At 42.0% G+C, this 13,406-nt stretch overlaps 1 protein-coding gene across 1 annotated transcript in view; it reads right to left on the bottom strand.

Annotated features, from left to right (window-relative positions):
* Positions 1 to 4,749, bottom strand: part of PDE7B (phosphodiesterase 7B) — a 289,123-nt gene extending 284,374 nt beyond the window's left edge. Inside the window, exon 1 of the mRNA XM_032770233.2 lies at positions 4,476 to 4,749. Coding sequence (XP_032626124.1) covers positions 4,476 to 4,496 — 21 coding nt within the window. The 5' untranslated portion in view covers positions 4,497 to 4,749. The remainder of the gene's footprint in view (positions 1 to 4,475) is intronic.
* Between the last annotated feature and the right edge of the window lie 8,657 nt (positions 4,750 to 13,406).

The raw sequence follows: 13,406 nt of genomic DNA, 5'->3' as shown, positions 1-13,406 counted from the left end.
TCCACCTGCTGAATCCCAACTTCATGAAAGAGACGGACAAAATATAGGTTTGGGGAGTTTAATAAGTTTTTGATTTAGGCTTTTGGGAGCTACTGGAATACAAAGCGTAAGACAAAAAACTGAACAACGTTCCGAACAATTTACAGCATGACAGAGGACATCCGAACAAAACAGTTCAAAGGAAACTGGTCTCCTTTATGACTCAGATAGAATCAGAAGTTCATAAATAGCATATAATAAATTAGGGCACTGTGTCAGGAGACCTGAGTTATTTTTTAATCTCCCACTGATGCACTGTGGAACAAGTGGCAAAATAGTCAGTGCCAAACTAATAAAAATGGCCTCTAGTTTTTGGTGCCTCAGTTTTTGGCTGTCTACCCTTAGATGCTTAGATACAAAGTATCTCAAGTTAGGCACAGAAAAAAAACCATACAAACAGCCAGGCACTAAAAGTTTGAGGCCACTTTCGAAAATCTGAGCCTCAGTTTCTCAGTTCTACCATGTATAAAGTGTGGGGGGGGGGTAAAATGCTTACTCAACTTCATGAAACACTTTGAAATATTTATGGATAAAAGGCACCATGTCCCTGCTCAGTATCTAAATTACCAATTTAGTTTTCTTTGAAACAGCTGAATAAAATTACCAAAGCTAAGAAGCAATTTTACAAAATGCTGACGCTTTAAGCTCGCTTAGGGTTGATAAATCTGTAACATGTTGCTTGTCCTCATGATGATTCTACACTATTAATTATCAAATAAAGTCATGTTATTTGAGCTAAGTCTTATTATGCTAACAGACATATTTTCAACAGAGTGGACCAAATTCAACCCCTGAACCAAATTCATCTAATTCCTTGAGCATAATGCTCAACATTTATCCCCTCATAGGAGTACAAACTGCTTAGGGAGGTCATGAAAGCTCCTTCACTGGATGTTTTCAAAAGGAGACTGGATAGCATTTAGACACAAGGAATCCTGCATCTTGGCAGGGTATTAAACTAAATGATGCTTATGGTCCCTTCAGAATCACACGGTTCTATGATCCTATGACACCAATCTGGAGAATGCAGTGATAGCCTATAAGCACAGTTTGCAGAGTAAAACTCCACACACAGTATTTTGGAACCCACTTTTTGCATGCTTAGAGAACTGCCACTCCTTTGATAGGTTAAAATATTTCATATCAAATTCTTTGTCACCTCTGAATTAAAAAGGGAAAACAAAAGCTTTAGCACTAGACAGATGAGCCTTGTTTCATATCATTGCCCTTTATGAACCTAAAGATTTCTGGTATGTCTCCTGGTGTGATAGGTAGGATCAGGCTCAGCTTGGTTACTATTCTGTTCTCTAGCAGAGAGCTGGCTGGCCTGACCATAGTCTACTATGGTAGAGCCCTCTTGGCCTTGGGGTGTGAGGTACCGTGATTCTCTTCCCACCCCCCCGGCCTCCCAGGGATTGGAAAGAAAGATCTTATTATGCCCACATAAAATAACTCATTTTGATCTAAACCATATTAAGGACCCCAACTCCCTCATCTCAGATGGCAATCATATGGAGGGCTGCAGAAACTTCCATGAAACAAGAAGGGAAGAAAGAGGAACCAGGATACACAGCGAGTTACTCAGAGGCCTCATTTACATGAGATCCCTGCCTATCAACCCCAAGTGGCTCATCATCAAGCCCTCATTTTTCCCTGAGCACAATCATGCTCAGGATCTACTGGCCAGGTGCATAGCCTGCTTACAAGGCAACCTTATTCGTCTTATAAGCAGGTCTCAGGTTTTGACCCATTGACAGTAATGATGTGGTTAATATCTGGTACATCTGTTCTACAGTTCTAGCTGTTTAGGAAATTATGAGTCCAGGGAGAGTTTTCCAAGTTAGAGTCAAAATGACAGTATAACTGTACTCAAATATCAGGAAAGATCAATTTTCAGACTGTTTATTCTTACAGTATTTTTTAAACATTAGTAGATGAACCTAGGGGTGGGGAAAGGGAACCACACACTGTTAAATGTCTCCTTTATATTTCATAAAGGAGATGAAGATACTGGAAAGTCAGTCTGCTCCAATAACCTAGCCAAAGCTATGGTAAGGGCAAATCAAGGGTTGTGCTTCACAAGGGAAAGGCATCTTAAGTTTAGGGGGTGTTAGCGGAGGAAGCAGCTGCCATCATGCAGTATATTTTATATGCCAGGTTTACTGGATTCAAAATTTCACATTGTAGCACTGATCTTTGACACATTGGATCAAATTCAGTACTGGTGTACTCAGCCCCAACTCTACTGAAATCACTGTAGTCACAGCAGTGCTAATCTGGCCCAACCTATTCAATCAACCTCAATAATTAATTGCCTTTCCTGTGACTTAAAACTTTTTAGAGTTCACTCCCTTCTTGGGACTTGTTCACTGGGGCAACTGCGTGCACGTGGCAGCCAGCTTTATAGGTCACGCAAAAGTTTAGCTTTGAGTCTTCATCTTGTTTTTGCTGCTATATTCAGAATGCTCAGAGGAAGCACTTTAACCAAACTAGGCCTTGATTGACAAGGTTCAGTGACAGACTGTCATCTGTTTGTGTGACATGCACTTTACCTGCTTTTTCATTAGCCCTACTGCGTGTACAGTGCCACAAAATGCTGTGGTTGTTAACACTTCTTCATAAACTACAATTAAGAAGAGTCTTATAAAAAGCAGCAAGTAATTTACCATATTTATAAAATTATTACAAACTGATGAATTGCGTATGACTTCCTGGAGACCCAGTGTTCTTCATGTAGTTTAGAAAGGTGAGACTTTTCTATTTTTTATAGAATTCTCAGACTCTCCCCTTCCACTCACTCTCTCTCTACCAATTTAATTCTATAGTACACATTTTACATTTTGCTAGCCTCCCTCTCCCCCAGTATTAGCCTGGAGAAACAGTGCTTTGGCTTTCTGAAACTAGCTGACATTTTCATGTAAAAGTCTTTGGGGTGGTGGAAGAGTAACAGTTCATCTAGTAACACTTGACTTTTGGTGGCTGGTCGATACGGAAAAAAGGATGCTTCAGCATCTCAAAAGAGATGTGGCATTGAAGAGTTTATTAATGACAGCCTTCTTTGTTCCTGCAGCCATCAGTGAAGATACAGCAAAGGAAATGGAGGAGCTGCAGTTATGCATTTGCAATACACAAAGTCCTTGTTTTCCACTAGGCACTGCAGAATAGCAATTGTCCATTCACAGCACATAGCACATCCTCTGCATTTCAGAGCTAATATTTTTGCAGTCTTTAAGCTGGTGCATTTGAGACTAGCACAGTACATTTTTTTCTTAGCCCTCTGAAGTGCACTATGTGAGCTACTAGTCCTCAGCTGATGTTTCTGGTTATATGACCTGACTGTAAAAGATGTACTTTTTGTGAAATTAAGGAAAAGCTTTTGTATACACAGTGACATTGTCAAAGGGGCTTATATGATCTTCCACTCCATAACTTGAGAAAACCTGAAGATTACTACCAATAACCTGACAAGAGAATATACATTTACTCTGCATTTTAATTTAATTGGCAACAGAGATTGGCTGTTTGGACAGGGTTTTTTTTAAACACACAAGAGCTCCTTGGTTAAGTGGCTCCTCCTCTTGCATGCTAGAATCACACTCCTGAAAACAATGTTAGTTTTATGTTAGCTGTTGCTCTCATTTCCTGCAGCACATACCGTTCACTGTAATGCTGCAATAGTCATTCATGTTTGACCACAGGCTGCCCAAAGATTAATTGAACCTATAAGTCATTAAATAGCCATCAGGTTGCATTAGTTCAGTATCTAATTAAATTTCCACTTCTCTAGCTAGCTGGCAACAGCAATCTGAAAAGTGGCGATGACAGAACACAAGCAATTTCCTCTGCCCCCATTTCTGCATACAAGTTAAAGCAGGAGCTTCGTTTCGACTTGTGACTTTTAAACCCAGAGCAAGTAAAGCATCCTAAGCATGTAGTAATACAATGAAGTGGAACGTACTCCCAAAGAATACATACTTCACTGCTCCAATTATTTGTCCCCAGTCCCCCCTCTCTCTCCTCTCGTCTCAAGCCAACTCAAAAACACCCTCAAGGGACGGACTGAGTCCTCCTTTTCAGCCCCCTCATCCAACTAAAGTGAATCAACTGCAAGATCTTGCTCATGCCACTGAAATATAGGATAGAGGACAGCATATAGGAAAAGCAATCTCACTTTCCTCAATGGGGTCATAAAGTGCCACAATGACAGAACCTCTTTCATTTTCTTTTGCCCTCAAAGGGTTAAATTAACACAAGTTAAAATGCCCTGCTGGTTTGAAGAAAAAGCGAGGAAATTCAAAAGCTGGTTGCTGTAGTAACAATCACTAATAAAAAGAATAATTTTCTCTAAATAAAAGTATTATCTCCCTCCCCCACTCTGCAATTTTAGTTCCTCCTTGAAAAAAGATCATGCTGCCTCTTAGATTTGCTGTACATACCTCAACCATTAAACAAGACATTTAACCATAGTGGCAGTTCTGTGACCTTTGAATGCCGTGAAATCTCTAAGCGGTGCAGCTTGTTCATGAAGACTTGTACTGCAGAATCCAGCAACTGCATCCAGGATTAGGGATATAATTAAGTAACGACAGCAACTAAAGGTGGGGGAAAAAACCCAAACAAACCCAAGAAGCCAAAAGGATCAGCAACTCTCTACTAGAGAGTGCACTTTTCTCCCAGGCAAGTGCTGGGATAGAGCTGAGCTTGCTGCAGTCTGACTGTGTTAGCAAGCAGAAGGCCGTGCACGGCTGGGAGGTGCTGTCAACTGCCACAAGCAAGGAAAAGCAGACCAATCGGCTTCAGCACTGTCAGCTCACTGGAGTGGAGCCTTTTCTGTTTATGTTTCCTCATTTCAAGAGTGACGTCAAAGGGTTTAGTTTTTCCTCTGCATGTGCTATTAATTTTAAAGGACTACTATGGGAAGAATGTGGCAGTGATTTAGGCAGGCTCCCCCACTCAAAAGTCACCAGAGTCACACTATCAGTTCTGGATCTCACTTGGAAATTATTTGCAGTCAAATGTACCAGAAAGAGCCAAAATATCCAAGCAAAACAGGGAAAGAACAATGTATGTATCTATTTATGTGCCCTTAAATGAACTTAGGACATTTCATAGCGGAAGCTGGTCCCTACCAGGGTATCAGATGGAGCACTGGGCCCAATTCTGCCCTCACACTGATTTAAATCAGGAATGGCTTCACTAAAATCAATGGCATTAGACCAGTGTAAGACTGGAGAGAGAGAGCAGAATTATAATCATAAAGTATTGCTGCTCTAGGCAACCGTCTGCTCTACCAGTAAATTAGAGCCCAGCCAGCTCTCTCATATGAGGGCGGCTGCACACCAACACATCTATTCACAGCCATATTAAGCCACATTACAACACTGCTTCAGAACATTAATTACATGGCATCTTATTGTATTTCATATCAAAGGCCAGTGCTATAAAGCAGAGGGTGCGCTGAAGCCCAGCCTCTGTGACCAGATAATAGATCAAAATGGGAATTGTGCAACTCAGGCAGAAGGCAAGGGCAGATAACAGTCATCAAGATCAATTAACAGGGGCAACACAACATTACAAACAGACCCCATTAACAACAAAAATTTAGTCATTTTCATCTTTTTATTTTTGCTTATTTTTTCAAACAGGAAAGCTTGCTTTTCTGTGAATGGCTATGGCATAACGCCCCCAACCAGCCACCCCCTCACACACACCCCAAACACGCTTGTTTTTACATTGAGTTCTAAAGTGAATCTAGCATTTGTGAAAGATGTTGGACTGATAGCCCTGGAGAAAGAAATCAACCAATGATCCATAGAACAGGCATAGCAGGGGTATCAGTAGCACAAGCTTCTTCACAGCATCCCACTGATGGTCTTCAAACTTGCTATTAATATTACAGTAGCACTCAGAGGTCCCTAGTCTAAATCAGGAGTCCCACTGCATTAAGCATTACACACAATCAAAGGAAGACATGCAGTCCCTGCCCTAAAGAAATGACAAGATAGTTCAACCTCTAAACATTTTTTGTCCCTCTGCTAAAAATGTTGATTAGACTGTCCCTTGTGTGTGTGAGGGTTCGATTTTTTTTGGTGACCTAGACATTTCAAGTGGAAGGGGATTAATGCCCAACAGCATGTTACTGATGGTTATAATTCTTACTCACTCCACAGGTGGACTGAATTCAGTGCAGCAGGTAGAGATGGAAAGCTCTGTAGCCCACTAATAATCCTGTGAACTATCTAGCTCAAAAGGTTCTGAAACCGGGGGCTGGGACCCCTCAGGGGGTCACGAGGTTACTACATGGAGGGTCAACTGTCAGCCTCCACCCCAAACCCTGCTTTGCCTCCAGCATTTATAATGGTGTTAAATATATAAAAAGTGTTTTTAATTTATAAGGAAGGTCGCACTTAGAGGCTTGTTATGTGAAAGGGGTCACCAGGACAAAAGTTTGAGAACCACTGATTTAGCTCCTCCATACAGGTTGTTATACCCTCATGCTGATTTAAATCAGCAGTGGCTTCGCTGAAAGCCTATGGCATTACATTCACAAGGCACAATTGCTTAAATTGTTCATTGCAATTCAGGATTTAAGGCTAACAAACCCTTTCTTTGAATGAATGATTGAAACAATATTCCTGTGTGCATGTTCTCAACAATATTGTTACATTAGAAAGGAGAACATCACAGGAGTTAGCCGAATCTGTCAAGTGTAAAGCTGTAGATATCAATTGAACACAGGCTTTGTGGGTTTGTTTCTAGTCAGGAGTTTTTCACAGGACATGTTACTCTTTCCTGCATAATATTTTGAATTCTTTGCCAGGCTTGCTCCCATTAGGTGACTGAGATTATATCATATAATTCCTTTGGATAAGTGTTTCACCTTGAGCCCTTCTGTGGCGAGAACATGCATTCTTTTATATTGCTTATTTTATAGGAATCATTCCTGCTCTTCTCACTAGTAAAACAGGTCTTGCTTCAGAAGTTCTTCATGAACAATAGACTTGATTTTTCTTGTATAGATTTTTATTTTGGGGAACAACAGATGCTATAGCCTGTGTAAAATACTACCGCAACAACCTTCTCAGGATGGCACAGTCTCCAACACCAGCAGGTGCCTTCTCTTAGTGACTCTGGAGTTTAATTCCCACATTCAATAAAAATTTAATTTGTTTTAATTTCCCCCCCTGATTTCAGAGCACTGATATGGAGGATCTGAGTGTTGTCTTACTTCAGCACAGCCAGTTTAGGAGGACTGGAGGGCATCTTTCTTCTGAGCAGAGACAAGTTGAGGAGGGGAGCTGTTTTAGGGAACAGAGGTTCCCTATCTTTTGTGCAGAGCCAGCTGTGGAGGGGAGGAGTTGAGGGCCAAGGGGAAAAATCTTGTTGCTTGTGTGGGCTGGGACAGGTACCTACAACACTCTAAAACTAGAACTGTGGGCTGGTGAGGGAAGTTAGTGAAATACTGCACAGAACATCAAGAAGTTATCATAGAATCACAGAATATCAGGGTTGGAAGGGACCTCAGGAGATCACCTAGTCCAACCCGCTGTTCAAATTAGGACCAATCCCCATCTAAATCATCCCAGCCAGGGCTTTGTCAAGCCTGACCTTAAAAACCTCTAAGGAAGGAGATTCTACCACCTTCCCCAGGTAACCCATTCCAGTGCTTCACTGCCCTCCTAGTGAAAAAGTTTTTCCTAATATCCGACCTAAACCTCCCCCACTGCAACTTGAGACCATTACTCCTTGTTCTGTTATACCTAAGTGAGAGCAAATTATGCACAACAATAAATTGAGGAGGGGGTTCCCTTTGATCATAGCCAGTCTGGGGTGCAGAAGGTTGTGGGAGAACATGTCCACTACTGTTTGCAAGTCATTCAATGTGACCGACACATCACAAGCCACTAAATTCCACCCAATTACCCTTGCACTGAGTGCAATAACCTGGGTTAGACTTAAGTATTACAGCCCTCCAGAGACTAAAGTGCTGTGTGCCACAGGCAAATAGAGTCCGAAATGCACTAATGCCTCAGGTCTCTGCAGTGGCAGGGAACTGATCTGCTGACCCCCTTTGTCATGAGGAGGACTTGCCAGAGGCACTAGAGAGTTGGTGCTAAATCCACACCTCAAGTAGGACCAGTAGAGAGGGGCAGAGAACTCACAGCACAGAGAGGGACAAAATTATGCTCTGTCCATTGAATTATCAACAGTGTATTTTTACTTCAGCTAGTTTAGGAGCATTGAAACATCTCCCAATTCAACTTTTTAAAGTAAAGATGAACTTTTAAAGTCCCTTCTGAAGTGCTATGACCATGCTGAAGAAAGACATGAAGAAGATTTCTCCCTGAAGTGTTGGCACTTGGGATAATTTAAAAAATAACAAAAAAAGCTTCACCTTTTAAAGGTGTCCCACAAGCAGAGTGAAATCTTTTAAGTGGTCTCTAAAGGAACCAGCAAACCTTATTTACTAGAGGTGACCTAATTTAAATGTTGGACCATGTGATTACCATTATCTCTAAGGGGATATACAAGGTATAAAGCTAGATCCTCAGCTGGGGTAAACAGGTGTAGCATTATTGAAGTTGATTGTATTCATTTACATATATAAAAGTGTCCATCCCAGGCTCTATGTACTCTGACAGTTATTACAACCACAATTCTTCCAAAACTAAGAGAACAGCAGTAAATTTCACCCCAGATTAAAAACACCTAGAATAGAATAATGCCCCACTCTCAGCCACCCCTGTCATCTAGACTGAAAGAGAGCATTGGATTTAGTTTAAAAAAGCACAACACACACCAGAAAGAAAATCTGAATGAGAGAAACTCAGGTTAAGGGAAATAGTTTAAAAAAATAAAAAAAGCAAGGATTAAAGATGTAAGAAAAAGAAGACAGGCAAGAACTGAAGCAAAGGAAAAATGGGAAAGGGTTTGTTTGGTGTTTTTTTAATAAAGTCTTTCCTTCACACCACACACTTGTCAGGGGTCTAGAATGCAAGCTCTTTTGGGAAGGGACCTGTCTTCCATTATGTAAATAATAAATTTAATCTTTGCAGTCACATTTCAAACTCTGGATCATCCCAACATTTAGACTCATTTAAAAATAATTGATAAACAATTCTAAATTAGTCCCCAATCCTGCAATGGACTTCACATGGGTGGAATCTTCTTACAGGATTAGGGCATTAAATCCTTACTATTTGGGGCAGAGACCTTCGTTCCACTATGTGTGCATATAGTGCATAGAGATCCCAGTCAGGGACCAGTGCTAGACACAATCTTAATACAGATAGTATATCATAATAATATGCAGCATATGTGAAACTTCCAAATTTAAATGCTCAGAAATTAAGGCTACTCAATCAGTTTTCTTCAAACTTTGTTTATTCCTTAGATCTCAACAAAAATCTACAAAACAAACCAAGTTTGAACCTTGTAGATTCAGCAGTTTGAGTCAAACCACAGAGGTAAAAGTTGAATTGCCTCAAACTCAAAGACTACTTCTCTGATGTTGCTCAAAATTACCAACGAAATTAATGACTGAGTAGAGACCAGAACTGGGACATTTAAAATCATATGGTATTAGTTTGAGAAAATTATGAGTAACTGAAAGGGCAAGTCATCTAACATCTCTCCTTCTTAGTTTTCCCCACTATGAAATAGGGATAAGGGTATTGCCCAGCTCTGTAAAGCAATTTGATTTGTACATAGAAAAATTGCTATATATATATATATATGCGCCTTTTTTTAAAAAAGGAATCCTTGTTCAGTTGCTGTTTTGTGGCCTCTGTGGGGTGAATGGGAGGGGGATCTCTGTTCAATTCCAAGAGGAACACACAAAAAAGTCACAACTGTCACTAATCTGCAGTCTTAATGTGAGGCTTTCTGGATCTGCTGGGAATGGAGCCTGATTGTCCACAACAGTGCAGACTACTCAACACTGCTTTGCCAATGTATCTCCATCCTGGCCATAGGAGATTTGCCCCAGACCAAACCAACAACAAAACACATCTGTAGAAAAAACACGTGGGGCTTGTATTCACCAGGTGGTGTTCTGAGTCTTCGGCGATGGGTCCTTCACTCGCTCCAGGTCTTTGGCGGCACCGAAGGACCCGCCACTGAAGTGCCGCTGAAGACCCGAAGCGCTGCCAGGTGAGTAAAAATTAAAAAGGCGCCTCTAGCCAGGGAAGGGATTCTCACTGGGTGCGGGGCCCTCTTAGGCGCGGGGCCCGATTCGGGGGAATTGGTGGAATTGGCCTAAAGCCGGCCCTGGCTGTCTGCATGGGGGATGGGAGAGAGCAGGGGATGACAGGTGAGGGACCGTACCTGAACCTGTAACCTGAGCCAGGAGGGTGGGGGTGGGGTGAGTCGACACCTTTGCCCGGGGAAACTGGACAAAGGGAGAGAGCCTGCTAGAGGGGTTTTTGGTTTCAGTTTTGGGCTGGCTGGGAAGAGGCAGGGAACTCCACATCTGGGGTCTAAGATCCTTGCCCCCCAGAGGGACCCTGGCTGAGAGGTCCTGATTGTACCTACAAGCCCTGCTTGGGACTGTGTTCCTGTTGTCTAATAAACCTTCTGTTTTACTGGCTGGTTGAGAGTCATGGTGAACCACAGGAAGTGGGGGGTGCAGGGCCCTGACTACCCCACACTCCGTGACAAAGACCATCTCCTTTGCTTATTTTTTTAAATACTTCCACTTGTTTCACTACCTTTGATATGTCTACAAGTTTATGCATCCCTAATTTTCACTGGTCATATTTTGTTTTTCTGCTCGTTTTAAATCAATGGATTCTTTTAACTGGCTCCTGGAGTTTAGGTCAGTTAAAAAAGTTCCTCTGTGCCAGAAGAAAGTTGTAACAGAAGAACAAAACAGACATGATCCTGCATGACAAACTTCAAAGCAGTTTTGTAAAGGTCAACATAACACATGCGGAATCATACAACAAGTCAGATGCCACTGCAGGAAAAGTATTAACTTGACTGTTCAGCCAAGAGTCTCATATCCAATAAGGAAAGGCAGGAAGCATAAATACACCAACATTCTCCATCCAACAGCCTTCTTTAATGTCTGAGGTATAGAGTTGTATGATTCAAAATACTATTTTGCACAAACCAACCCTCATCTAAAGTGTTTTTGAAAAACACTTTAGAAGTTGTATACAATATTATCGTATAATAAGCATATGCCAATATTGGGTTGAAAAGAAAACCCTCTATGAAAATGTTTTTCAGTTTCAACATAAATAAGCTAAAATATTTTTCTAGGAGTTTTAGCTTAGTTTTTTTGATGACCACACAAAGTTTGAGCATGACCAAGAGCATGGCTTCCCTCAGAGGCAGATACGGCGGGAATACTGATCCCCCTGGTGGGTGGAACCAGGAGGGCCATGCCCTTCATGCTGGAAGCAGAGGGCCAGGACAGGAAGGGGAAATATAAAAGGCCAGTCCAGCAAGTCAACTGAGGAGGAGCTGCTGAGGGAGACAGATGCTTCTTCTCTGCTGCTGGAGCAGGATGCTTAGGAGAACTGCAGCTACCTGGAGGACCTACCTGAGCTTCCAGGGAGCTCTGCCGTTCCCAGCGCTGAGGAGCTGCTACCATTACCCTTGGTGTGTGTCCTGGAGAGACTGAACATGACCGCTGGATGCATGTACACCCAAGGGGAGAATAGGAAGGAGCCCAGGGGAACCAGACTATAGGGTGACCAGATGTCCCGATTTTATAGGGACAGTCCCAATTTTTGGGTCTTTGTCTTATATAGGCTCTATTACCCCCTACCCCCATCCCGATTTTTCACATTTGCTGTCTGGTCGCCCTACCAGACTACCATCTGATTGTGGTGCTGCTAGAAACATGGTGAGGGTGCTACACGTGAATTTCATTGCTGGGATGCAGTGGAGTTAGGCGTGACAGTGTCCCCCTACACCTGCCAGTCCACCCCTGGGGTGGCAGTACTCCTGTTTGTTAGGCCAAGAGGCCTGTGTTTGTCTGTCTCCCTCCAGAGCCAGGATGACAGAATGTGTTTGGGTGCTCGCTCCTGCTGGAGCCCCCTAGACCGTGTTTGGGTGCTCACACCTAGAATAGGCTGGTGTCCCACCCTGCTTGCTGGCTGGACAAATAAACTGCTACAGCTCTGCCTGACTGCAGGCCAGAGCCCTGACTGTTTGCTGCCCCATCCTGCTTGATAGCCAGGGCCCACTGACTAATCCCTGCTTTTCTTTGAGAGTACTCTAAGAGACCAAACTGAAAGGAGGTGGACATGGAGGGACTGCCACGCCAGTTTACAGAAGCCATGTATGATCATGTTATAACCCGTGTAAGAAGCTTTAAAGAACTCTTACTTCAAAGAATAGAACAAATTTTGAAACTAGCTCTAAAATTGTGCATACCATACAAAATTGAGTACAAAATGTTCATTTGCATATACAAATAAGCTAATCTGTAACTGAAAATGTTCATTTCATGCCTAAGCATCTTATTTATGCAGAAATATGGGTCAGAATTGCATGCACAAGTTTAAACGGTGCTAGGAAAAAAGTCAGATTTTCCATATAGGAAACTATAAATCTTAGGACTTGGACCTTTGGAATGTTTAATATAGAAGTATTGTTACAAATGGTCAATGGATAATTCTGGCAGGACTTTTGGAAAGGAAGTAAAGTAACCTACGTACTGCATTATCCGATATGCTATAACAGATAGACTATGAAGTTGAACACACTTGATAATGCTAAGGTCTGTGATGTTCATTTTTGATCCATGTATGCTGTTCCGCTTGATGTCACTGAGTTTTGCATGTGGCCCAAGGATACAAATTGACACATTATAAACGAAAATCATAGTTAAGAAAATAAATAATCCCCTTATTTTAACTGACCAATACTAGATGCATTTCTTAATTAAAACAGTAAATTAAAGTCAGGGACAGTACTGAGCTGCACAGCTTTTCAGGACACAGTCTTTCCTCCCCACCAATTCCTTGTGCATAGTTTACGCTGCATCTTTCCATGCCTTCTCCCTTCCCTGCTCTCTTTGGGCTGAATTCCACCCTAGAAGGCACATGACCGGAGTAGTCCTATGCTCCTCAAGCACAGACCCATTGTCACTGGGCGTTGCCCAAGGTGTGTGTACAGGGAACAAGGCACAGTAGGGGAGAATGGGTCCTTCTCCCACCTGTTGACAAATACACACTAAAAGAGACAACAAAATGAAATTTAAAATAATTCCAAGCTCATATCATTGTCAGGGCTTCGTATCCTAACCAGGCAGAGTGGTCCATATATGTAGCACTGCAGTGATTGATTAAATAAAAGTAATTACACTGTACCTAATGCTAGGAACTGATGTCAAATTACTTATAAAAATCCAA

This window comes from Chelonoidis abingdonii, chromosome 3 (genome assembly GCF_003597395.2).
Source record: "Chelonoidis abingdonii isolate Lonesome George chromosome 3, CheloAbing_2.0, whole genome shotgun sequence".
Lineage (NCBI taxonomy): Eukaryota > Metazoa > Chordata > Testudines > Testudinidae > Chelonoidis > Chelonoidis abingdonii.
This window is presented reverse-complemented; position numbering and strand designations above follow the sequence as displayed.